At 51.7% G+C, this 26,831-nt stretch overlaps 6 protein-coding genes across 6 annotated transcripts; 5 read left to right on the top strand and 1 right to left on the bottom strand.

The window, feature by feature from the left end:
* Window positions 1-324: 324 nt before the first annotated feature.
* NEUTE1DRAFT_132316 (uncharacterized protein) lies at window positions 325-1,032 on the bottom strand (the record flags this gene model as incomplete). The annotated part of the gene is made up of 2 exons (XM_009856666.1): window positions 325-362; window positions 570-1,032. The coding sequence occupies 2 exons, from the start codon at window positions 1,030-1,032 to the stop codon at window positions 325-327; spliced, it is 501 nt and encodes a 166-aa protein (XP_009854968.1).
* Window positions 1,033-2,228: 1,196 nt separating this feature from the next.
* Window positions 2,229-3,769, top strand: NEUTE1DRAFT_125078 (uncharacterized protein; the record flags this gene model as incomplete). Its single annotated transcript, XM_009856667.1, has 2 exons — window positions 2,229-2,811; window positions 2,885-3,769. 2 exons carry the CDS (start codon window positions 2,376-2,378, stop codon window positions 3,442-3,444), a joined length of 996 nt encoding a protein of 331 aa, XP_009854969.1.
* A 5,099-nt stretch (window positions 3,770-8,868) lies between these two features.
* NEUTE1DRAFT_149152 (uncharacterized protein) lies at window positions 8,869-12,612 on the top strand (the record flags this gene model as incomplete). Its single annotated transcript, XM_009856668.1, has 2 exons — window positions 8,869-11,453; window positions 11,510-12,612. 2 exons carry the CDS (start codon window positions 8,869-8,871, stop codon window positions 12,255-12,257), a joined length of 3,333 nt encoding a protein of 1,110 aa, XP_009854970.1.
* A 2,543-nt stretch (window positions 12,613-15,155) lies between these two features.
* NEUTE1DRAFT_104390 (uncharacterized protein) lies at window positions 15,156-15,879 on the top strand (the record flags this gene model as incomplete). The annotated part of the gene is made up of 4 exons (XM_009856669.1): window positions 15,156-15,241; window positions 15,291-15,521; window positions 15,716-15,758; window positions 15,799-15,879. The coding sequence occupies 4 exons, from the start codon at window positions 15,156-15,158 to the stop codon at window positions 15,877-15,879; spliced, it is 441 nt and encodes a 146-aa protein (XP_009854971.1).
* A 1,122-nt stretch (window positions 15,880-17,001) lies between these two features.
* Window positions 17,002-18,869, top strand: NEUTE1DRAFT_118376 (uncharacterized protein; the record flags this gene model as incomplete). The annotated part of the gene is made up of 2 exons (XM_009856670.1): window positions 17,002-17,642; window positions 17,708-18,869. 2 exons carry the CDS (start codon window positions 17,170-17,172, stop codon window positions 18,636-18,638), a joined length of 1,404 nt encoding a protein of 467 aa, XP_009854972.1.
* A 3,702-nt stretch (window positions 18,870-22,571) lies between these two features.
* Window positions 22,572-25,694, top strand: NEUTE1DRAFT_88708 (uncharacterized protein; the record flags this gene model as incomplete). Its single annotated transcript, XM_009856671.1, has 3 exons — window positions 22,572-22,976; window positions 23,030-25,078; window positions 25,142-25,694. The coding sequence occupies 3 exons, from the start codon at window positions 22,572-22,574 to the stop codon at window positions 25,328-25,330; spliced, it is 2,643 nt and encodes an 880-aa protein (XP_009854973.1).
* Between the last annotated feature and the right edge of the window lie 1,137 nt (window positions 25,695-26,831).

The following is a 26,831-nucleotide window of genomic DNA, read 5'->3' on the forward strand; positions in this document are numbered from 1 at the left end:
CTAACCCTAACCCTAACCCTAACCCTAACCCTAACCCTAACCCTAACCCTAACCCTAACCCTAACCCTAACCCTAACCCTAACCCTAACCCTAACCCTAACCCTAACCCTAACCCTAACCCTAACCCTAACCCTAACCCTAACCCTAACCCTAACCCTAAGGTACTTAGTAGGCAAGTGTGGTTTGGAGAGTAGTACCCATTTGGACAATAGTATAAATATTAATATTAATTAGAAAGTAAACAACAACTAGACTCCTTACTTATTACCTACTCGTACTATACTTATCGCGACTTCCCTCCTTCTATTACGTTGTACATCGAATTCAAAACTCCTTCTCCGCGTGCGTGTGGATATTATAATCTAATAAAAGCCAAAGGAAGAATGTATTAAAACAGGATCAATAGAAGAAAACGCATTGGCTGGCTTCTTTCCTTCACCGAGAGACCGAACAGATATGTTCATAGGGAACGAGCGTTCAAATGCCGTGACCTGTAGACGTATCGCCGTTAGCACCACTGGACTTCTGATATCCCTCAAGCTGTCAACCGAACGAAAAGGAATACTCACGTCCCAACTGCTTTCCCCTCTTTGACACCTCCTTAGCATGGTACTGCTTAATCTTGGCCCTCCTCGCCTCCTCCTGTGCCTCGAGCTCCAACGCCCTCACATGCTCCCTAGCCTGCCTTACACTCTCCCTGGCAGCCATCAGCGCTCGATCCGCATCGCGTTCAGCAGCCTCGGCCATCATAACGCGCTCGCGAGCCTGCATGATGGACGGGTCGACGTCGTGGCTGGTCGAGGTACCGTTGCCGAAGGTGCGAGACAACAGGCTGCCCTTGCGCTGAGTTCCGTGTCCGGAGTCTCGGCTGGTGGAGCGGTTGCGGTCCGAAGCGGAGGAGTAGGTGGGCGACCCGGGAGAGGGCGAGCGGTGGTGGGAACCGCCGAAGAGGGAGTGGCGCTTGGGAGCGGGCTCCTGGTACACGGGGGCCGGGGCGGGCTCGGGCTCGGCGTGGCGGGAGAAGAGAGGCATGTTGATGCTTGTTGTGCGGTTGATGTTGTTGTTGATGATGGAGTTGGTTGAGGTGAAGATACCTATTCAAGGTTTGCTGAGCTTGGATGGTTCGTTAGCTTGCTGATTATCGATGAAGATGAAGTGCTTGGACACAGGAAGATACCGGCACTTGCGATGATATTTCTATCCCACCACGAAGACAGTCATCATCGTTTGTGTACCCGATGAAACCTGCTTTTGGCCACCTCATGTTCGAGGACGGTTGAAGACGTTGTTGCTAGTGACGATTAAGATTCGAAATGACGTCAAATTCGGTTGATGAAGGAGGGTGACAGTACCCTTTGAATGGTCTGAAGCAACGCGCTCCAATGAGGAGGTCTAAAAATGACGATGGCAGCGTGGATGCAACAGCCCAACAGCACCCTGATGGTTGAAGACAGGACCCTGAGAAACCAGACCGTCAATGGCTGATGCAGGGTTTTGGGCCTGAACCACAATCGGGGAAAATGCCATCATGGTCGGATACCAAGAAAGCTGAGTGGTTGAAGCATCGGCGTGGAATGCTTTCCTAGAACAAGGTTCGTGCCAAGTTTCCTTGTTTTCCCTTGTCAGCTACGGCAAACGTCCATTATCATTGCGCACCACGTCAACTGTAGGGGTAGCTTGGTGGACATGGCTTGAATACGTGCTGGGACGTTGATTGAGGTCACGTCCAGCATCAACAATCGACGACGCCGTCATGTTGAAAATGCCAAGTCGACATAGCATCCCGAGCACCTCGCACTTGCCATATCACGGTCATGAACAGTGCACTGGTAGGGGTGTGAATGGTTGTCATCCGTAAAGACGTCGGTCGGGCTGAGCGTTTTCTAGATTTCGTAAAGATGTCTTGGAAGCTTCACAACATTCTCGGGAAATAAAGTTGCCAAGGGAAACCATACACTAGTGGACCATAACATCGGCGCTAGGAAACGGAGTGGAGATGGTTAAGGCTGGTGAAAACAACAAGCGGGGGATCACGTGGGACAACATCTGCCATCTGGGTCCCACCAAAGCTCAATCAAAAGAAGAAAAGAGGTCTGTGCATGACCGCCGCGGTTTTAGAGCTCCACTGTAGCAAGAGGCGCGTCGGGACTTTTGCAGCAATCAATTCAAGAAACAGCAATCGCAAACAGGATCCTTCACCAAACATCAACACCACCAGGCATTTCTTCATCCCCACCACCTCACAGCTCACGATAGCAGTTGTCAAATTGCGATCGCGTAAATCCTACAACAGTATTTCCACACCCAATTTTAGCGATTCGCGAACAAGCAGATCTTTCCACAACAGCCACTACATCACCACTACATCACCAACAATGGCCTCTCGCTCGAGGTCTCGGTCGGCCGACCGCTACGACGACAACCGCTCCAGGTCTCCCACACCGCGCCGCCACCGTTCTCTTACACCCCGCTCCGCCCGCGACTACTCGCGCGAACCCTCGCCCGCCCTCAGAGACAGAGACGCTTCCTTCGACCGTGAACGAGGCCGCTCCCCGCCCCGCAGGAATGGTGGTGGTGGTGGTGGTCGCAGCCTGAGCCCGCCACCCGCTCGCGCTAGGAGCTACAGCCGTGGAGGAGATAGTCGCTCGAGATCCAGAAGTCTTACCCGCAGCCCGAGCCCACTTCAGCCCGTCAGGAGCACCAAGATTGTCGTCGAGCGCTTGACCAAGAACATCAACGAGAACCACCTTCGCGAGATCTTTGGCCAGTTTGGAGAGATTGAGGATCTGGATTTGCCTCTGAACAGGACATGTAAGCTTCCCTGGTCGTTCTTCTGCCGTTCACATTCACTCTGGCAACTGCTAACCTTGTAATTTACGTCCAGCCCGCACAAATCGCGGCACAGCCTACATCCTCTACGTACACGAAGCCGGCGCCGAAGCCGCCATCGCCCACATGCACGAAGCTCAGCTCGACGGCGCCGTCATCAATGTTTCCATTGTCCTTCCCCGCCGCAAATTCTCTCCTTCTCCACCTACCGCTCGTAGGGGCGCCAACTACGATCCCCGCCAACCCCCGCCGGGATCCAGAGGAGGAGGCCGCGGCGGCCGTAACAGATCCCCCGGACCCCGTGGTGGTGGACGTCACGCACACCGTTCCGATACTTATCGACCTCGGTCGTTGTCACGATCGCGATCCCGTTCTCGCTCCCCCGTGGCCGCGTCTGGAGGAAACAGGAGATACCGGTCTAGGTCACGCTCTTGGTCTTCCCGTTCACGCTCTCCTAGTCCGAGGGGCGGACGTGGCGGAAGAGGAGGAGGTGGAAGAGGCGGAAGAAACGACGTGGACGACAGAGGACGTAGGAGTCCTAGCCGCGCTAGTTACGACAGCTATGATCGCAGGAGTAGGAGCCGCAGCCGCAGCCGTGATTGGGACAGACGTTAGGTGCATCCCTCACGCAGGGTTTGCACGTGGCAGCCTGGGGGAGATTCTCGCGGTGCATAGGACGAGGTAAAGGAGGAAGGTAATCGGTTAATGGGAGCATCAGGCGTTGGGAGAGGCAGGAAAAAGTCGACGATACAAAAAGGGGACAACAACAGGTTCGGTGTGAGTGTCCTTCCCTTTTGGAGGAAGTATTGTATGAAAAACAGGAGAAAAGGGGGATTTACTCGTGTTAGCTTACATCGATTTGTACAGGACGCCTGAAGAACATCTCGCGATCCGAACCGAATCCCAAGATAGATGCCTACAATTGTTGAAGTTGGTCCCAGAGAGAGATGAACACGAAGAATCAGATAACATCCAAAATCCAACATCGTTGCTCGCCGGCGTCCATGTTCGTTTCTTGGTGGTACGTGAAGGATATTCCTGACAAGCTCTCTTTGGATGGTGCTTTCTATCCTCTCCTCCTTTCCCTTGGCCTAGCTACATACGGTCCCATCTAGCAGGGGCAGGTTTCTGTTCTTCCGACCCAACCCGATGTTCCATCTCGTACTCCATGTACCATTTTGGAAGCCTGTACCGCCAAACCAGGTTTGCCTTTCAAGTTGATGCATGTCATCAACACCTGACCAATGACATCGGCTAACCGAGATCCGGACAGTCGTGTGTAGGTATACAATAGCGATTCGTATTCCCTCGCTAAGAACATGCAACGTTAACCCCGTTGCCTGGGCCTCGAGATGACTCTTTCGACCTACTGTCAACGATCCGCATCCCGAAAGATCCCATCTCAGAACCTCATCGTCCGCCATTACCAAGCCAATTACGTGATGGTCGAGCACTCTTCCAGCAACTAGGAAACAGGCCCGATTACCAGTAAACACTCCGATGACCAGGCGAAGCATGCATTTTTCGATGATCCGAAATATTTCGAAACACTTTTGGTCAGCCCTAAACGTGGGCCCGAGGCTGCGCCCTTCGTCATGTGCCGCGCGTATCTGGGGAACCATTTCAGTTCCTCTGTCTCGGATACAAGCGATTGCGCCACAATACGACCAAGTCACCGAGCCGGCATCTGGCGGCTCTTTGACAATACGGTGCCGCCGAGTCGGGTCCGCGTTGTCATTTCCAATGGCTTGGTACTGGTTGAAGCATCATTCTCAAAGGTGCTCACCTCGCCCTTCCCCCAGGCCACAAGAACACATCATCACGTCAACAGGCCCAATTACATTTTATACTCAAGCACAAGTGTGCGTGGCACCACAGTCACTTGTACAAGTGATTCATCATGATACAACGTGGTGGTCGATCCCTTTGAATGGGTTCTTTTGCTTGTGCTTACTGTCTGCTGCAATGTCAGAGTGTCATCTCTGTTTCCACATTCCTCTCTCCTCAAGTTTCCCCTGCTGTCTCGTTTCTTCTTTACCGCACGCAACAGAGCACATGACCAACACCGGCTGTCCGAAACCACAAGGGCAGCGCCCGGTATGCGAGAGTTCTCACCGCCCTGCTCACACCGCAAACCCATTCTGGGTAAGAGGCTCAGATCATGTATGGCATTGCTGTGTCTTGGTACCTTTTTTTTCCTCGTCCTTCCGTCCACCAGGCACAACTCAGGCACTCAGATGTTCCCATCAAGAGACATAGGTACCTCCCGAACTCCCCGACACGGTTCCTGCCGTGGGTTCCCACCACCATGCTCGGAAACGGGAAAGCATGCCCTCCCTGGTCTGTCAACGCGGCTTTGCGAGCATGATCAAATAATACCTGGTCTCGTGGCCTGAGGAGTCAGGAGTAAGACCATGTTGCCTGCGGTTGGACGACGTCAACAACTCGACGCCTCGAGAAAGGGAGTGAGGAGTCATTTTCTGGAGCTCGTCTTCATCTTGCTACAGTTCCTGACCGAACGAGATCTTACCAGACTTAACTACGGTAACTTTCTTTTCCCCTAGAAGGCAGTACTCGTCCTTGTTGATGCCTTGGGTTCTTCGGGCCTTGCGGACTCACGCATCGTTGGGGGCTGCGAGATGAGGCTTACTTTAGTTATGCGCAAGAGCGTTCATCGTAATGCGTTCACCGTCGAGGGCCGGCTTTGGCGCTGTGCCTGTGCAAATGTTGATGTTCCAAATGCTCTTATAAAAGAGATGGTATCTCATCGCCTGAGGCAGGTCTTCTGGTATTGTATAACCCTTCAGTCTTGAACAATTGCTCCTAGCTGCTCACCCAAGACTTAGTTGATCTTAGCTAACGACCACAATTCACTCTACTCTCGTCCCGCAAGCTTCATCTTCGCTCGCAATCAACAACTTTCTTACCCTTCCACAAGATGATATCAACCGACCTCACCATCTACACTCTCCCCTTCACCAGGGACACTCCTGGGCACGTACCCACCGACCAAGACAGCTATTTTTCCTCCTCCTCCACCCCGTTTTCTGGCGGATCTCCCAGTACCATTCCTGCTGTTCATATCCCTTTCATCACCCTCCCCAATCCTCCCCGGCCACCTACCCCCGGACCGGCACCCAGACCAGGACCTCTCTCGCCGAGGCCAAATGTGCCGAGTCCACCGCCTACGCCGAGGAAATAGGAAACTCAAGTTATGTATGTATAGTATGTGCCTGTCATATTTTATCCTATTCTATTCTATTCCATCCCCTTACTGCCCGAGTATACAACACGGCAGTTTTCTTCACTGTTTAACAAAGAAAAAAAATGGAGACTAACATCAACGTCTTCAGTAGGACATAATACATTACACTAAATTATACCGGTATAAAGCATAAAGCACGGAGCAAAATATGGTGCTGGGTGGGCTGGGTGCGCTAGAAAGACTGGACGGACTTGCCATCAACTAGGCTACAGAGTCAAAAGCTGCATTCATAGATTTCGTATCTGTTTATAGAGAGGGGAAACCCTACCCGCACCCCAACGGTTCCTACGCGCATCCTATGTCAGCCGACATGTAAATTACCGGGTTTTAGCGGTAAATTTCCATGTTTTTAATGTCTGGTAATATTCGTAGTTAGGTTACCTACCCTTGTAAGTTGTACCTCCTTTCGTTACCGTGCCTCCTCTCGTTACTATACTTCCTATTGCCGCTGTACTATCCGTACTCTCTCCTCTTCTCGCCACCGTACTCTTTCTTCCTAGTATTAACCCAATTCCTTATCCTCATCTATTGAATATATTGAATATATTGAGTATAAATAGATGTAATATAAATCAATAGGTATAGTACAATAGCGGTGTAATTAGGCATATAAAAAAGAGTGAAAGAAATAATTATATTAGAGGGTATGTTGCGTGTATTTGAAAGACGAAATTTCGCAGGTAAAAACGGGATTTACAATGTTAGGTGTTATTAGCTGGACTGCCCCATTTTTCTGGGTGCGGGAGGGTAGGGTTTCCCATAGAGAAAGAAGAGAACAGAAGAGGAAGTGATCCGGTGCGAACTGGAGGCTTTCTTTGGGGAAGGAATGGCAGCTGATAGTGGCTAAGGAAATAGGGGGTGAATAGAGGTAGCATGTACTGCTTGTTGAGAGAAGAGAGGGAGAATAACTAATGGTCAATATAGTACTACATACAATGCATCTTAGAGGCTATCTACTACTAAGTTTACACAGTTTGGGTGATGATTGGAAGTAGCAGAATTGGTGATATTGGTAGGGTATGTGACTCGAAGCGCGGCAAGAACTTTGGTTTGTGTGTTTGTGATACGTGAAAAAGGAGATAAGTAGAGGTAAACGCGGTGTAGAGGTAGGGTTCGAGTTACACAATCTTGAGGTTCTCAGACAACAACAAGGTGGGTCCTCTGGGTACCTTTAGGTATTTTCCCAAACCTTTAAACTCTACTCCGGACCTCGTCGAATAGAATAGGTTTCCAAACCACAGTCTGCCCTTGCAAGATAACCTCTCGCGCTTATTACCAATAGTAGATAGTCCATAAGACTGTAGCTTATGGCATATGAAAGCGGTGAGAGGTACTTGACAATTCACAGTGGTGCTTAGTAACAGCCCTACAGCCCTATCAACCACAGGTACAATCCTACTGGACAAAGCCCGGAATTGGATGGATGGCTGACATGGACTTTTTGGTCCGAGTCCCAATCTACCGGGACGGTCTGCTCCCAACGCAATGGCGTCCTTCATCTACAATATCAGCAGTCGCTGTTGATGGTGAATGTCAAGAAGGAAGTAGGAATGGAGCATGAGGTAAGGATACAGAAGAAAAGAAAGAAAAAAGAGAAGCCAGACAAAAGAAAAGACTACCCTACCAGGGAGTTGAACCCTGCGCTAGGTACGGAAGAGTTTGAGACTCCGTCATGTTAACCGATACATCAGTAGGGTCTTTTTTAAGTTCCATTGTTGGAATCTGGTAGCGAAGGTCAAACTTATAAAAGGGCTGTTTGTGTTTGTATGGAAGGTGCGGGTTTGCTGTCTGATTTCAACACCGGAAATACATCAAGACTGGATGTGAGGGTAGGAAAGCTGGACCGTTGGAAACTCATGTCAGACACTCGAGGAATCTTAAAAAGCGCACAATACGTATGGTCTTTAAAGATGTAATATATGCTTTCGGACCATTGAAAAAACGTCATCTCACTTTATTAACATCTCAACAATTTTGCCTGGATTTTCATAGGTACGGTTCCGAACTCGAGTTCGAGGACCTTGATGGTTCCCTTTGTGATGCTGACGGCCTGACAGCTGGAGGGCACACTGACACTGCCAGCACATGCCCGACAGCATGCCCGCCCGCTACTGCCGCTGGGACCGACAGGGGATGCAGTCAAGTCCCTGAAAGGAAAGTCTTGGCTTACCGAATGGGATCCACGTATGTAAGCACGGGGAGCTATATCGACCAATCACTGCAGCCGGCACACAGCGATAAGCTGATAAGACACTGATAAGATCCGGCTGACCCATGGCGAAAAAGACAAAGTCAAGGGGAGAAAAAAAGAATTTTGGTGGGGCTCCCCGTCTTTTGTTTCGCTGTCCGCGTCCGCTAAGAGAAACAAAAAAAAGACACCGACACAGGCGCTGTGCCCCAGAGCCCACCGCCATCCAGGGACCCCGCCACCGCCCGGCCCTCCCCTTCTCGTTCCAGTCCAGTCCACTGCACTCCGACTCCAGCAAAGCCGAGGGCAGACATTAGGTTGTTTTTTCCTTTCTTCCTTTTTCCCCCTTCTCCTCTTCTTTTGCTTCACCTCTACACCACCCGCCATCCCCTCCCTCCCTCCCTCTGTCTGCGTTTGCGACAGCATCATCAAGGCTCCTTTCTCCTTCCTCCGCCTTGTGTCGTCGCCACGGGCATTTCTCGCCCCAGGCCTCTATCAGAGACCGTCTCTTTCTAATAACCAGACATTCCCAATCTCCCCTCTTTATATACCAGAAAACCCAACAAAAAAAAGACAAACAGACACCATGACAGTCCCTATCATGGTCGCTGATGGCGCCGCGCCGCCCGTCAGCCAGGCCGACGTGACTTCTATCCTCGACACTGTCTTCAACGCAAAGACGTCGCAAGCCTCCATCGACGCCGCCTACGGTCTTTGCGAAGTCCTCCTTCAGTCCTACGGCTACCGTGGCCTCGAACTCTACGGCGTCCTTAGCGAACTCAAGAAGGCCGCCGCCGACAAGAAGAGCGGTCTCAAGCGCGAAGGCGCCCAGAACCTCCTCGGTGCCCTCTTCGAGAGGTTCCCTCCTCGTCAGCCCGCCAGCGAGTCCCTCCTCACATCGCCTGAAGCCGGTCTTGTTGCGTGCGCTCTCGACGCCCTCGCTGATAAGGGTGCCGTCGTCCGCGAGGCTGCCCAGTACGGTCTCGATGCTCTCTACAACAACCTGAGCCCCGAAGCTCTTGTCGTTGGCCTCCTCCCTGCCCTCATCGCCTACCTGGAGAAGTCCACCGGCAAGTGGCAGGGAACCATTGGCGCCTACCAGCTCATCGAGAAGATCTCCAACAAGGCTCAAATCACAATTGGCACCACCAAGGAGGAGGCGGCCGAGCAGGATGTTCTCCGCGAGGCCATGGGCACCAAGCTTGCCCGCTTGATTCCCATTGTCGAGGGCGGCATGCTCGACATGAAGAACGAGGTCGCCAAGCAGGCTGTCAAGACCATGACCGCTCTTACCACCCTGCTCTCCAACGACGACGTCGCTCCTCGCATCCCTCTGCTTATCGAGACCATGCAGCACCCCTCGCCCGCCACCGTCCAGAAGGCTATCCACGCCCTTTCCATGACCACCTTCGTTGCCATCGTCACCGCCCCTGTTCTTGCCCTCCTTACTCCCTTCTTGGAGCGCTCTCTTAGCAACCCCGGCACCCCTCAAGAAGTCCTCCGCCAGACTGTCGTCATTACCGAGAACTTGACCAAGCTTGTCCACGACCCCATCGAGGCCCGTACCTTCCTTCCCAAGCTCCAGCCTGGTATCAAGAGCGTTGTCGACCGCGCTTCTCTCCCCGAGGTCCGTGAGATCGCCACTCGCGCTCTCGCTGTGATGGACAAGGCCATGGGTAGCGACCAGGACAAGGTCATTGAGCGCACACACGCCGAGGATGTTGGCACGGTCTTGGACGCTGAGGTCAAGAAGGCCGGTGGTCTTATTGGCGACCCCGTCGTCTACCAGACCGTCCGCAAGTACGTTGGCGAGATGGTTGCCGAGGATGTCAACCACCGCCACTGCAACCGCATTGCTGCCAGAACTGGCCCTTACCTCAGCTTCCTCGTCGCTGACCCTGTCGCTGTCGGTGAGGCCGTACAGAAGCACTACGTTGACGAGGATGCCATCAAGTATGGTGTTCCTGAGAAGGAGGATGATGGCGAGATCGAGATTGTCAACGCCGACTTCTCCCTTGCCTACGGTGGTATGCTTTTGCTCCAGCACACCAACCTTCGTCTGCTCAAGGGTCACCGTTACGGTCTCTGCGGTCGCAACGGTGCCGGCAAGTCTACCCTCATGAAGGCCATTGCTTCCGGCAAGCTCGAGGGTTTCCCCTCCCAGGATGTTCTCCGTACCTGCTACGTTGAGCACAACCAGGGTGAGGATGCCGATATCAGCATTCTGGACTTCATGGTCAAGGATCCTACCATTGCCTCGGAGGGTCGTGAGCGCATTTCTGCTGTTCTTGAGGAGTTCGGTTTCACATCTGGCCCCGAGGGTCGTCAGTCGCAAAAGGTCGGCTCGCTCTCCGGTGGTTGGAAGATGAAGCTCGCCTTGGCTCGTGCCATGCTCCAGAAGGCTGATGTCCTGTTGCTCGACGAACCTACTAACCATCTTGATGTTGCCAACATCAAGTGGCTCGAGGAGTATCTCAAGTCCCACACCGACATCACCTCCCTGATTGTGTCTCACGACTCCGGTTTCCTCGACAACGTCACCACCGACATCTACCACTACGAGCCCAACAAGAAGCTTGGCCACTACAAGGGCAACCTCGCCGCCTTCGTCAACGTCCGCCCCGAGGCCAAGGCCTACTACACTCTCTCTGCCTCCAATGTCCAGTTCAAGTTCCCTCCCCCGGGTATCCTGTCCGGCGTCAAGTCGCAGACTCGTGCCATCATCCGTATGACGGATGTCTCCTTCACCTACCCCAACGCCCCCAAGCCTTCGCTCAGCGGCGTCACCTGCCAGCTTTCGCTCTCCTCCCGCGTGGCCATTATCGGCCCCAACGGTGCTGGCAAGTCCACCCTGATCAAGCTGCTCACTGGCGAGGTTATTCCTACGGCTGGAAAGGTCGAGAAGCACCCCAACCTTCGTATCGGTTACATCAAGCAGCACGCTCTTGAGCACGTTGAGATGCATCTCGAAAAGACCCCCAACCAGTATCTCCAGTGGCGCTACCAGCACGGTGATGACCGCGAAGTCCACATGAAGCAGACGCGCCAGTTGACGGAAGCCGACAAGGAGCAGATGGATAAGTTTGTCGATGTCGGTGATGGCAAGGGCAAGCGGCAGGTGGAGGCTTTGGTTGGTCGTCAGAAGTACAAGAAGACCTTCCAGTACGAGGTGTAAGTACTCCCGTTTTCTCTCTGTTCACAAATGATCAGCAACTAACAAGCAACAGCAAATGGCGTGGGTTCCTTCCCAAGCACAACACCATGATCTCCCGCGAGACCCTTCTCGAGCTCGGATTCCAGAAGCTCATCCAGGAATTCGACGACCACGAGTCCTCGCGCGAAGGTCTCGGTTACCGCGAGCTCCAGCCCGCTGTCATCTCCAAACATTTCGAAGACCTCGGTCTCGACCCCGAGATCGCCAACCACAACGAGATTGGCTCTCTGTCCGGTGGTCAAAAGGTCAAGGTTGTCATTGCCGGTGCCATGTGGAACAACCCTCACATGTTGGTTCTTGACGAGCCTACTAACTTCTTGGATCGTGACTCCCTCGGTGGTCTTGCTGTCGCCATTCGCGACTTCAAGGGCGGTGTGGTTATGATTTCTCATAACGAAGAGTTTGTCGGTGCTCTCGCTTCCGAGACATGGAATGTTGTTGACGGCCGCGTCACCCACAAGGGTCAGAACTCTGCTGCTCTTGACCGCTTTGAGGACAGCAAGCCTGCCTCTGCTGTCACCAGCGGCTTGAACACCCCCATGGGCATGAGCGAGCCTAGCACTGCTGTCAACTCGGGCGTCGAGGATAACAGCCTCGGAGTCACGGGCGAAAGCATGACGTTCAAGGCCAAGAAGAAGAAGAAGATGACCAAGAAGGACCTCAAGGAGCGCGAAGCCAGAAGGAGACTGAGGCATATTGAGTGGCTGAACAGCCCCAAGGGAACGCCGCATCCCAAGGACACGGATGATGAGGATGAATGAGGATCGAATGCTTACGAAGAGGGAGTTTTGCATACCTAGCATGGCTGGTGATCTTGCGTTGCAGTTTAGCGATATCCAAATATGTGTGTAGGGGACATGTGGAGGAAGAACAAAAGGGATGGTTTAGATTGGCCTTTTTCAGTGGGGCTGGATGGAATTTCGGACTTCTTTTTGGGCTCGAATAGGGGGGATCAAGGGGGGTTAGACTAGAAGGCGTTTTCATTTTTGTTTCTGTTTTGTTTTGCTTGTTTGGTCGGGATGATGCTACCCTTCAAAAGTTTAGACGGCATTTGTTTATAGATCTTTTTGGGAGATTGGAATCAAGAGCTAGATGATGATGCAACTTATCCTTCCAGTTTCCTTTTGCCTACCTACTACTTGACCACCGGGCCTTTTTCACTTCCCCAACCATAATACACATCAACACGACTAAAGAGTCTCTTCGTTCTCTTGTAGTGGAACCAACTTCAACTGTAATGCCATTTAAAACCCCATCTTTCCGCCGGCTGCAAGAATCATAAGAACAAACCGAGGTATCCTTCTCCAATCTCCATATCGGGCATTGTCGCCGATAACATGTTTTCAGACCAACGGAAAGCCTCCCTATAATTCCATTAACATGCATATTTCCGAGGGTCGAGACTACCTGTTTCACTCAAGATGCAGACATTCACACTGCTTCAGTATCTACAAGTAATTCACATATACAAATCCTTCAAGAAGCTGCAAAGAACCCCCGCATGACCAGTGGAGGTACCTTAGTTTAAAAAGTGTCAACCGGCCTTGGTCTAGACTACCTAGCTATCGACTTCTGCAGCTCAGCATCTCAGCCAGATCATTCAGAACACCCAAGTCTAGAACTCCGATCAACCACCTAGAGGTCCTCCCTTTCGTCAGGAGACGCTCACGCACATGCATAGCCCGTGGCAAGTGACGCTTCAGCCTTCAGGACATGGTGATCGGGGGCACTAATCTAGACCGTGACGCCTCACGCTTCACGCTTCACACTCTGCTTTGAGACATGCAGTACCTCTAATTATCTACGTATCATCGCAAATTTCAATCTCAGTATCAGGCCTGATCAACTGATAAGGACGGACCAGAAATCTAGAGCTGAACTGTCACCTTGCCGTGCCCATGCTTACTGATTCAGCCTTCGCTAGCTCCCCGGTGACAGAAAACGTCAACGGGATAGGAATGGGCATGTCGAGGTGACAGTTTCCGCTCCCGGTCTGCACGTGCGTCTCCTTTCCCAAAGGATGATCTTCACCGCCACCGGTTGCTAAACCTGTTATGGACGGAAGGGCTGTTGGGCGGTTGTGCGGTAGAGTGGTTGGGCGGATGAGGGCGGGTGATTGTGGTGTTGTGGCTTGGGTTGGGTTTAGTAGGTATGGTTTGGGTTGTTCATTCGTGTGGTTTTGGTGGTGTGGCGGTGGGCGGGTGTTGATCTCTTCGGAAACCCTTTGTTGGTGTTGGGTGTTGGGACGAGGAAAAAAAGGTTTGCTAGGACAGTTCAAAAAAAAAAAAAAAAAAAAAAAAAAAAACGCCGATGACAGCAGTGGTTGTGCTTGTGGCTTGGGATGTTGCAGTTTTCACTGACACAATGGCCCCGGACGTTCGCCGTCTGGACGCATGGATGCCATTGGGCGATATGGCCAAAGCGTGGAAAGCGTGGGGGTTCAGTATCTTGCGACATACTCTCGGTCAGACCCGAAGATACACATCGTTCTAGACCTTCGCTGTCTTCATTGAATCATTTTCCGTCTCGAGATAGTGGCTAAGAGAAGCTTTTCAGCTTCATGTTCAAAAGTCACGATAGTACACTACTCGATTGCCACCTGTATCTTCCGCCGGTGTAGAAAGGGAACCATTTGCTGTTTATCTACCCACTGGATCGGCTGGAGATAAGGTACGGTGCGAAACCAATGTTCACATGTCTTGAATTGACCCCGACAAAAAAGAGGGTGACATTGTGTAAGTAGGTGCCATCATCCAGCGTAAAAAATCGGACAGATGAGGCGTTCCCACGGATTTTGGTTATTGGTTCGCCTTCAAGCCTCAAAGAGGGCTGGGCTAATGCAAAATGCAAAAAGCCCAAACCGCCGCTCGCACTGAAGGACAAGGGTGATGACGGGATGTGAATGAAAGAGATATCAGTGCTCAAACCTGGCATTGATGCTGTGAAATCGTTGTCTGTGCAATTCTGCTTCAAGCTAAACCATTTGTGAGAGGAAAGCTGAGCCGATTAGAATGGTTAGGATAGATGCAAAGTTGGAAACAATGGAACGCTACATCCCACGTGTTCTGCACTAGTGCATCTACGAAGTGTTCGAGCGGCCGAACTAATCGCCCGTTATTACAGGGAGATATTGTAGGATAGAGAAGCAAAATAGTTACGCCGAGGAATACTTGGTGGGAAACTGTGGGAAATATGGGAAAAAAAAAAAAAACGGGAAAAAAAAGATGGTTGGCACGAGGAACAGCGAAGCAACTTGTGTCACCCAAGACTTCGTATCGGAGATTGCAAGGCGTTTGTGGCGTCCATGACTTGCGATAGGAGCGGGAGTTCCCTCAGCTTTGTGGGAGTGTGCACAGCAGCTGTTTGGACAACCTGAAAGGTGTGGAAGGGAGTACAAGAAAAACTACGAGCGACTCATCTTGATGCGTAGGCAGGTGAGCACAACTTGTATACAAGGAACACTTGTTGCCTGGTAGGGTGCAGGCAGGCTTTTCAGTAACACGGTTGACCAAAGCATGGAAATAGAAACCAGTTCTACCAATAACTGGCCATCAACAAGTCTCGGTAAAAGGGTCCAGAGAAGGAACGTTTACCCCAACCCAAGAAACCGGGTCGAGTCGAATAATGTTGCCGTTTTCTGTAGGATACGGGACTTGGTAATGGTTGTTCAAGCTCCCATGCTACAAGAGCCCTCACTGGTTCCACGTGTGCGTGGGAATGTTGGGATGTCTGTGAAGGACGGACCGTTTGTGGTCAAGGTGTCCAAGCACGTCTCGACTGTTTGATCACTACAGCAACCCAGGGAAGATGATGATCTTCAACACTAGCAGATTCTTGGTGTTGATATGGCAGGAGATCGGAGCTGCCGCAGTCAGCCGCAAGGTCGTGGCCTCCCGGGAACGAAACGACCAAGCCATTGTCGTGGTCGAGCCATTGATGACAGATGGCGCTCTTTTCACACGCCGTGGCTTGCCGCGGTCAAGTCGCAACCAACTTTTCCTTTTGCGCGCGGCTCCAGAGATAAGGTAAGGTATTTGCGTGGGTAGGAAATTCTCTCGCCCCCTTGTAACTGTCTCGGGTCTAGCAATTCGGCGTCGGTCTCGGTTGTAAAAATGTGAATCTTAGCAGTGGTTGTGGTGTGGTGAGGCAGCGATATCGAGACGCCTGGATCCAAATGTGGAAACTGAATTCGGGACTGTAAACTACCCCAAGTGGTTAGCAAAAGAAACGCTGACGATGCTAAGCCGATGGGGTTGTGGTTGGTATTCCTCGACACCCTCACAACTCGTAACTGACATCCAGTACGGTCCAACCCGTGCCTCCTTCGGGAGCCCAGGCACAAGGAAAATTTGCCCTGAGCCACAACCGCCACAGCGTCATTAAAACGGAGGTGGTGCAGTGGTTGTTAATCTTCAAGACGCGAAATGGGCCATTGTAGCAATGCACAAAGTTATTCTGCCATCTTTTAGCCAAACAGTTTGAGGGCTTGCATGTGAGATGTTTGGAGGATTCGGGGATAGATTGGCGGTCTCTCGAAAACATACATGGTATCATTGCCTCGTGTATGCAAGGAATACAGATTACTGTAGAGAATGGTACTGGGTAGTATCGCTAGAGGGGGTACGTGTTTAGCGAGGCCATCAGCACAATTCGAAGGATCAACGGAGGGGTCGACTTCAGTTGCTTTCAGTTCCTTGTCGCAGGCGGCTGAAGCTGGGCTTGGTGGTGATCCATATTCGTGCCGGCCAAGGTTGACGCAGCTCATCGGAATTGGATGAGTGGCCGCTGCCAGTCTGACTTTGAAACCATTTTGTCGAAAAGAAGCAAAGAAGATTATGCGATTCGGCGGTGACTCGGGTGTTCGTGATATCTGGCGACGGGCACGCAGTTCGTTGTTGGAGTGTTGAAGAGATCGATTCCCCTCAATACCTAGGTAGGTTCCAAGTGGAATGGATGTTTTGGAGAGCAGCGGGGGGTGCACACCTCCGGCTATTTTCCTGGCTGACTCCGCCTAGTCCCACTAATTAGCGTTAAAATGGCACCCTTGCCCCTGTCCGATCGCTGTCTGTTCAGGTACATTGAACCCAAGTACCACTGTACCCTTGTACAAGGGAAGCCATCGATTCCTTCTCTGTACCCCCTTGCTCCGTTTGTAGACATGGAAATATTACGTACCTACCTCTAGGTACACTACCTAGTTGTATTGATTTTCTTCCTTCAACAACATCCCATGTCGTGGCCAAGACCCTCGACGGCCACCATATCCTCCCACGCGATGGCCAGCCTATCTGTCACACCTATGCCAACATCCAGAATGAACTCCCTGTCAAGAACTGAAAGGTCTCCATGTCCCGATATGGACCATCATTGGCCACCATAGGCCTGGGCTCCTTCTTCCGACATTTGCGTTGCTTCTTCCTGTCATCGCCTTGGTTACACGTCAAAATCTATCTGATCAGCTTTATCTGAATCTTCGCAGCCTTTGACACGTCTCGATTGCAAGACCGAAAGTCTAGCTTCTTGTTACAAGACCTCCCTGGTCTCTGCGGTCTTGTTCTCAACCTCCGAGAGACATAGACTGTCTAGACATATCCTGCCATCTCTTCTTGGGCTATATTGTTGCTTTCCTTCTTGAAAAGACACTAGCATCAGTCCATAGACCACAGACACACCATGGACAACGACCACCGCGAACATCTCGACCCTCGGGCAAGCGGCCGTCACAACTTTGACTCGGGCGTCGAGTCCCGAGCCTCGCAACGCTCCAACGAGGGCTCCAACGAGAACCCCTTTGCCAGTCCCATTCCCACCCGTCCACCATCAAGCTTCGACACATCCTCCAACTCTGGTGGTATAGGAGCTCACCACGAAGCTTTGCCCGGTGGCCAACGATACTTCCACTCTCGTCGAGTACGCAAGGGCGAGGTAGAAAAGCCATGGGCAGAGAAGAAAGACCCCAAGGAGAAGTGGGTGACGATTATTCCTCTGGTCGGCATCTTCATCGGGCTGGCCATCTCTGGGTTCCTGATATGGGATGGGATCAGGTCCGTGGTGAAGCACAAGTACTGTTTGGTGCTGGATGAGGATTGGAGTCAAGGAATTAGGGACAGTGTGTGGCAGCACGAGGTACAATTGGGTGGCTTTGGGTATGTTTCTATTCCTTTTTTCTCCCTTCATCTGGGTACATTCGCTAACATCAGCGGCAAAACAGCAATGGCGAATTCCAGCAAACCACCAAAGACAACGCCTACATCGAAGACGGAAAGCTTGTCATCAAAGCCACCCTCCAAGACGACAAGCTCCTCCTCTCCGACTCCAAAGTCGACCTCCTCGCCTCGGGCGACTGCACCTCCACCGTTTACCGAGACTGTGTAGCAGCCACCAACACCACTGTCGGCAACAGTTCCATCGTGCCTCCCGTCCTCTCGGCCCGTCTCAACACCCGTCTCGGCGCCTCCATCAAATACGGCCGTGTTGAAGTCACCGCCCGCCTGCCCGAAGGAGACTGGCTATGGCCCGCTATCTGGATGATGCCCGTTAACAGCACCTACGGCCAGTGGCCTCAATCCGGTGAGATTGATCTGGCCGAGTCCCGCGGCAACAACTACACGTACCCACAAGGCGGCAACGACATCATCTCTTCCACGCTGCACTGGGGTCCTTCTTCCCTTTCAGACGCCTTCTGGCGCACCAACGTCAAGCGCCAGGCCCTGCACACCACGTTCGCAAACAAGTTCCACACTTTCGGTCTCGAATGGTCCGAGAAGTACCTATTCACCTACGTCGACTCGCGCCTGCTGCAAGTCCTCTACGTGAACTTCAACAAACCCCTCTGGCAACGGGGTAACTTCCCGCAGGTAGACGAGAACGGCACTCGCACCACTGACCCCTGGGGATACACGGGTCGCCTGAACACGCCGTTTGATCAAAAGTTCTATTTGATCTTGAATGTCGCGGTAGGAGGAACGAACGGGTGGTTCCAGGACCAGTCGAATGGCAAGCCGTGGGTGGATTCGAGTCCGAATGCCAAAAAGGACTTTTGGCTGGCTAAGGATCAGTGGTTCCCCACGTGGAAGAGCCCGCAGATGGAGGTGGAGAAGGTGGTTATGTGGCAGCAGTGTGATGGGCATGAGGAGCTGTAGGCCTTGTTTCTTTTCTTTGCCTTTTTGTTTTTGGGTCAGGGTGTCAGGGACATGGGATCGGATGGGAGTATGATTATAAGCATGGAGAGATTGGATAATACAATGATGACAGCTAGAGGTACTTAGACTAGTGTTGGACCTAATTGTTATCTCGGTTAATCTTGGTTATGTGTGTCTGTCTCTTACATGATGGTCATAACAATATATACTAGAGCTAACGTTCGTTACATGAGATACTTTGGGAGAAGAAATCCTGCAGTATGTTTTCTATGAATTTTGGAATCGCAAAACACAAAGGTTGAAGCAGAATCACAGTAGGTGGAGATAGCAGGGTGGTGAAAGTGGAAGGATTCCACCTGCCAGTGACAGAGCCCCGCGATGATCTCCCGCTGTGGATGCTGTCGTGGTCCGCTGCATTTCAGGGTCTGATCCACCAAGTTCCAGGTCCGGTTCCACTAGGTTTTAGAAATGGATGGGGTTGAGGGGTGTGTGGACTGAACCCCAGGCAGCGATCGATGGCGGGGCAGAGGCCGGGGGGACACGGGCAACCTTGGACCTGCCCTTGAATTTCAAAATATGGATTCGATGTGTAGGTGTGTAGTATCATTGTCATTGTTCGAATTACTTATGTGATGACATGATTTGGACGATAACATTGAGGTATACAAATGCCTAACTATACAAGAGGCTCAGGATGATGGAGAGGTAGTGTGGTCGTCGATCCCGTCCATCTCGGTGGACAAACCCCAACCCAAAACAACGGGGCACCGGGCGGCGATCTCTCAACACCGGGGCCGATGTGTGGGGCTATCCGGTCTCTCACTCCTCCACACTCCCGGCCTTTTAGGCATCCGTCCCGAGAGCTTGCCGGTAACTCGCCGGATCGGAGACAACGAAATTAACTTGCGCGGTCCGTCCGCCCAGTCCTCAACTACCTACGGTTTTCGCAAAATCTCCTCACTCCAAACCTGTGTCACCAACTGCTACGGCTCGCGACAGCCCCCGGTATTTTCCGTTGCAATGTCAACCAGTCATATCGCCGATGAAGTGCACGACCGCTGAAGATGAATACGAGGAAAGACCTACACATATGGGCCTTGCAGAGTGCCAAAAATAGGTGGGCGATCTTTGCCTTGGCGTTTGCATTTCTTGTTCGCATCCAGCAAATCCCGGAAGGAATTGACCAGTGAAACACGAATGGTCTGGATAAATCGGCTCAAAGGTGGCTTGAAATGCCAAGTTTGGTGCCTGGCAGTGAAGCAATAAATACTGTGTAAGCCGCATATAAAAGGGCGGGCAAAGAGTTGGTAATTGGTGCGTTGGCAGCACTCGTAGCCAACGATAATTGAAGGGATAAAGAGGCTTTCCGATCTGGCGGTCGTTTCCTTGATTTTGAAATGTTGGTGATGAGAATGGAACGCTTCAACACTCCTGTTGAGGAATGGAAAAGATGGTGTGGTCTCCCTCGGGCCGTCTTGGGACCTCGCATTGTACATTGGATTGTTCCCTTGGTGATTTGACTAACAGCACCGTACGCCGAAAAGCTTATCTCCAGGGATAAGACAAACCATCCAGTAGGCAGCGAATGAGATGCAAACGAAAAAGTCAAAACAGAAAGATGGTTGATGTGGGTGATGCTGACAAGCGGTTCCGAATTGCCGTGAGCTGTCAGACTTGTCACTGCCGTAGTGCCGTGTGCTTGCTTTCGGGACTGGACAACGCTCGGACTGCATCTGGATACGATATCTCTTGGAGCATAAGGGCGGTTGTTAAGATGACAACGCATCGTGCCTCTGCTGAAAGCCTTATCATCTGTCTCTCGGAAGAGGCCCGGATCTCCGACCTAGATGGCTCCACGAGAGTGAGACAACACGCTCATTTTAGATGCCCGAAGAGCTTCCAGAACAGGGTCAGACATGGTGGTCAGCCAGCCTTTGCACAAAGCCATTGTTTCCTGAAGCGCTGTCAGTAAGTACACTTGATCTTGTATCGAGGGAAGGCAGCTTATCTTTCAGTGTGTCATGAGAGGCTGCAAAAGGGCGGGACTCAGCTATTGTTCGATAGTGACGTGCCAAGACTTATGCTTCTTTACCATGCATGCGAGGGACACTGTGTAAATAGAAAGTGTGTAGAAAAAGATGCAAACTATCGAGTGATATTGATGTGAATTGTGCTTGATGGAAATTTGCGGTGAATGGAGATTGTTGACAGAATGTTCTCCTCGGTAATGAGATGGCGCAAAACTGTGAAATTGTGGCTTGAGCGTCAGCCGAAAAAGAGTAAGAAAAAGGGAAGAACAAAGACGGAACAGCAAAAATGGCGGATAGTAATTTCTGGACCCCCCTCCCCGCGCGTACCTGAACGCCAAGCCAAGCCGGGTGTGGCAGGTCCATGGGGGGTCAGATTCAAAATGGGACAAACAGTGGAGCAGGAGTGACCGGGCCGTTCCTTTGGGTCTCAGTCCTCTCCTCCTCCAGTCCTCTTCCTCCACTTTTCACGTCTGTTCCTCGCTCAGCATTTTCGAGCAACGTGAGCAACACCAACGTCAAGTGGAATCAGAAGAATAGCGTGGGATCGAGACGACATTCGTCAAGCGCTTCAATCCCCGACACGTGAAGCAGGAAGAGACAAGCTCAGCCCCCAGCCAAAAATTGAATCAATACTAGCCGCCATTGCTACACAGTGGACATTATACTATGGTATGGTATGCCCCAAGAGGGCAATATGGCCAATATTCTGCCCATTTTCCATCTGTTTTCTTGTCATAAACTGCTCTTACTGACACCTCCCCCGTCTTCCTCCAGAACGGTGGACCATGTACCTCTACACGACCCTCGCCACAAATCCCTAGTAGGGACTCCGTTTCCTCCAGTCCAACAAGAAACGGAACACATGAACCGTGCCATTGGCATTAGTCAATCACACACTCTTTTGGCTGCTTGAACTTCTCAGGGAGTCTGTGTGAGAGGCCTGACCTGGCAGCCTTTCCCTGTTCAACCCTTCCAGACCATGTGTTGTTAGTGATGATCCCGGAATGTTTGCCGTGTCAACAGGGTGGCCAACGGTAGCATGGGCGACATAGGTACCTCCTCGCGATGTACCGTTGCACACATATTGCTGGCAGTGGATAGGTTACTGAGATACCACCACATCTGGCCATCGTCGATATACATACCTCAAAACGGTTGTTTGCTCCCGTAACGCTAGGTATTCGACCAGACTCGGGTAAAGTTCCAAGGGGGTCGGTCCCTCATGTCCCCTCCAAGGTACCTCTATGGGCCTTTACACTTTTCTTTTGGACGAGAGGTGGGGGCTCCTTGCCCTCGACATCCAGCCCGAACTGTCGTGTTCTGTTCAGTCCAGGTCAGCTTTTCTTATCACCAAGTTCAGCTTCCATTGCCAACATGAAAGGCTAGCCCCTCGCCTGCTACAGAACCTTTTATCCAGTCGAGGAAAACCCGGTCAATCTTTTCTGACCCGGTATCCCCTCTTACTTTGGCACATTCTCACACTCGCTTGACCCCGATTAGAGTTCCGACATAACATAGACAGACCGGCACAGAGGAGCAAGTCCCTTGATACCCAAGTGACACAGCAGAGCCACACGGCACCAGGTTTTATCCGACATCACCTTACACCACTGTCTCACGGTGTTGGATGCAGATCGCCTGAAGGCAAAGAAAACACATCCTGTATGCCGATCCCCGTCACATTTTCTAGGAATTCCGGGGAGGTGTCTTTTTGAGAACCATGGGCTGACAGATTCATCCATCACAGGCACAAGACCAACTCCATCTACTTCATCCTTGACATCTGCCACGGATTTCGGTCAACCTGTCTGATCGTTGCTCCCTTATCCCATCTCCCCTCAGTCACTCACTCTCCGGAAGTTTATCGACTGGAAAAGGTGAGGGTTGGATTTCCGTCGCCACCATGGGGATAGGGAGCTATTTCAAGGCCAAGAAGCCGGAGCCGGCAGGCCAACAACACGCTGCCTCAACACCATCGAGAGGTCGTCAACCTTCCACTGGGAACACACAAGCCGGTCAGGACGATGGCGACATACTCGCCCCTCCGCAGATCCTCTATGGGTCTAGATCTCGCTCGGCAACGCGCTCTATGATGTCGTCAACCAGCTCGGTGATCCTAGAAGATATCAAGCATGAGGTCATGGTCAACTATCTCTACCAGCAACAATGCTCGTACCTATGGGTAGCAAATGGCAGTGGCGAGATCGAGGGTGTGCTTCTTCGAAAATCCAGAGGCCAGTACATGGCCTGCCCGCCGGCCTTGGGTAACTCGCCTTTCGCCATGGCGTGTGCTGCTCTCAATGTTCAGGTATGATTTCCACGGCAGAGTTGGATTGTTCCGAGCTAATAGCAAGATTACAGTGTGCAATGACTGTCAACTCACGAGTCATCAAGACCTTCCTCCAATGGTCGCCAGATGCTGTCGATGTCCCGCTTCTGAACGGCTTGCGAGTCCAAATTCTGCCCACCATCGAAGACCTTCCTCGTGCCAGGAAACACCAGTTTGCCGCCTTTATCGCGTCAGAGGGGTTGCTGGTGGTTTGGGATGACGACGCACTCCATCTGATCCCGAGAGCCAAGGAAATTGAGTCCGAGCTTATGCAGCTCGTGTGGAAGACTGGTGAGCCTGGTGAGATGGATGAGAAGGCCAATCCCATTGTGGGTGCTACCGAGATTGACGAGGAAAGCGGCGAGCCGAGGCCCGAAGCACGACCGGTCCACCTGCTCAACACCTACCTCGTCAGTATCACGATGGCGGTCGTCACAGTGTCTTTGGGAGCAGCCTGGAGGCAGTTGGCGATCGAGGTCATGGTCGACGGCGATTACGTCCGTTTGGCTCTCGTTGCGCTGGCGCCCGTACAAATCTTCTTCACCCTCTTCTTCGCTCAGGTCATCATCGGTTGTCTGGCCCAGATCTTTGGACCCATCAAGCAGCTCTCGGTCAACTCCAGGTTCTACTCGGCCAAGCCACCACCGAGATTGCAGACAGCCGTTCTTCCCCATGTTACAGTTCAGTGTCCCGTGTACAAGGAGGGCCTCAGTGGTGTCATTGCCCCTACGGTCAAATCCATCAAGCATGCCATGTCCACTTATGAGCTTCAGGGAGGTTCAGCCAACATGTTCATCAACGACGACGGTCTTCAGTTGCTTTCGGAAGAAGATCGTCAAGCCCGTATTGACTTTTACGCTGACCACAGCATTGGCTGGGTTGCACGCCCGCGACACGGCGAGAATGGTTTCCAGCGTCGCGGAAAGTTCAAGAAGGCGTCCAACATGAACTACGCCCTCATGATCTCCTGCAAGGTGGAAGAAAAGCTCGCCCAAGTTCCCAGACACTCTGAGTGGTCTCAGCATGACGAAGCCCAAGCGTATGAAAGGGCGCTAAAGGACGTTCTCGAGGAAAACGGTCGGGCTTGGGCCGACGGTAACATCCGCATGGGCGATTATATCCTCCTCATTGACTCCGACACCCGTGTTCCTTCCGACTGCCTTCTGGACGCCGTTTCCGAAATGGAACAGTCTCCTGACGTTGGTATCATGCAGTTCTCGTCTGGTGTCATGCAAGTGGTGCACACCTACTTCGAAAACGGCATCACCTTCTTCACTAACCTCATCTACACGGCCATTCGTTACACCGTCTCCAACGGCGACGTTGCCCCCTTTGTTGGTCACAATGCCATTCTACGCTGGTCCGCCATCCAACAAGTCTCGTACGAAGACGAAGACGGCTACGAGAAGTTCTGGTCCGAAAGTCACGTGTCCGAAGATTTCGACATGTCTTTGCGCTTGCAATGCAACGATTACATCATCCGTTTGGCCGCCTGGGCTGGTGATGGCTTCAAGGAGGGTGTCTCGCTTACCGTGTACGACGAACTGGCTCGCTGGGAAAAGTACGCCTATGGCTGCAACGAGCTGCTCTTCTACCCCATCAGGAAGTGGATCTGGAAGGGCCCCTTCACCCCCCTCTTTCGCCGGTTTCTGTTCTCCAACATCCGCTTCACTTCCAAGATCACCATCATCTCCTACATCGGCACCTACTATGCCATTGGCGCTGCGTGGATTTTGACGTCCGTCAACTACTTCCTCATGGGCTGGTACAACGGGTTCCTGGACAAGTACTACGTCGACTCGTGGCAGGTGTGGTTCTCCATCATTCTCGTCTTCAACGGCCTGGGCAATGTCGCGTTGGCCGTGATGAGATACAGAGTCGGGGAGAGGAGCATTCTGGGGTCGATCCTTGAGAACTTCAAGTGGACGCTCATGTTGGCCATTTTCCTCGGTGGGCTGTCGCTGCATGTGTCTCAGGCGCTATTGGCGCACATGTTTGAAATTGACATGACGTGGGGTGCGACGAGTAAGGAGGCCGAATTTTCAAATTTCTTTATTGAGGTGCCGAAGGTGTTGAAAAAGGTAAGCCTCCCCTTCACACAGCCATCTTGTAAGTGATTATTCGCTGACAGACTTGTCCAACAGTTCAAATTCTCCATGCTATTCTCCATCGGATTCATCATCGGCATGGTCATCCTCGCCACGGCGCCCTTTATTCCTCACTCGTGGCACATTACCGATTTCGTGGCCATCTTGCCTATGGCAACGGTCGCGGCCAGCCATCTGTTGTTGCCGCTGGCGTTGAACCCGGCTTTGATGACTTTCTCGTGGTGAGGTCGGTTGCAATGGAGTGGAGGCAAATGAAGGGAAACGTAAAGGAGGAACACACATTTCTGGAAAGAATTCTATGGAAGTAATAGGATCCGGTATACTACTAGAATGGGGATATATCACTTGGAACGGGGGTTGGTGATGGATCTAATGGATCTAATGTGTTTTTTTGGGTACATCTAACTGTGGATAATGTCACGAGGGAAAATACCAAATGAACGGGAACAACGATAAGTACATATGTAGAGCTTTTAAATCACTTTGGCTAGGTAGGATGTGGCGGAATATGGTACATGAATGCTAGAAGAATTTGAACCTACACCAGGGCAGTAATACACATAGCACATCGAGATGCGCTTGTACACTTCTACTTCACCAAGCCAAGTCCCGCAACCCAAATGATCTCGTATCCGTTTAACCTTGGCGAGTGTGGCTAATTGGCTTTTTATGGCCTAATGGAAACCACTATTGTGGCCAGTGAACGATTTGCCCTGCATTCGAGCTAGACTCAAGAGAGCGAGGCGCTTCTTGGGTGGCTTTGTTATGGCTATGGGCGCCTGTCGTGCAACAGCGATAGGTAATTCGTGCAGCAGTGTATCGTATGCCGTCCGCATGGTGTCGTTCATTATAAGGCTGAGGTGGGTCCGGGGGGAACGGCAACAACCTCGAGTGCTCTGGCGGTAGCGGTCTGGAGCGGGATGAATGGGTGGGTTGATAGAGTAGGTGGCGATTCATAGGTGAGATTAGCCCTGATTATGTGAATGGATCGTTGTTGTAGTTGTTATGAAAGCGGTGGTGATGGTGGTAGTGTGAAGATGTAAATCTGCCAAGGACAATTGCCAGTATCTCTATCTACTTACTACTGTGTCGGAGTCAACTACCAAGTCCCATAGTACTATACAAGTGGAGATAGATAGGTACTTTCCCGCCTTGCTTCATTCCTGTGCCCTTCTTTTATCGAGACTCAACAAGTTTCCGATGCCGGACTAGCAACAAACACATGCATTTACCGGACCTCCGGCTGCATCTCGCACACTCCCAAAAGCACATGCCCTTTACTTGGATTCTTGGTCTTTTCATGATCTAACTTGGCCACCTCTCCTACTGCTTCCAACTTTCTGCCTTGGGCATACACTGATTGTGCGTCGGGCAGGTACATAGAAAGCGCCGAAAATGAACGTGGCAGGAACATTGGAATCCAGATTTCGGACGCGCATACCTGTACTTACCTACCGTACATTGTACCCAAGAACTGGTAAATGCTCAAAGCAGGTGTCGGATATAGAGTTCATGTATCATCAAACCCGTTGAGAAAATCAAGTCACCAAGAGTTCTCATACTTTCAGGAATACCACAACGCACGTCGGTTGGCACCCTGATACTTCCATGGCGTTTGGCTTGGTGAGCTGTGACTTACAAGGCTGAAAGTGGGTCCATGTCTAGGATCACAGGCCTCAACCGAATGTCACTATCTACGGCACTACAGCATCGTCAATCAAGGATT

Source organism: Neurospora tetrasperma, assembly GCF_000213175.1.
Source record: "Neurospora tetrasperma FGSC 2508 unplaced genomic scaffold NEUTE1scaffold_81, whole genome shotgun sequence".
Taxonomy (NCBI): domain Eukaryota; kingdom Fungi; phylum Ascomycota; class Sordariomycetes; order Sordariales; family Sordariaceae; genus Neurospora; species Neurospora tetrasperma.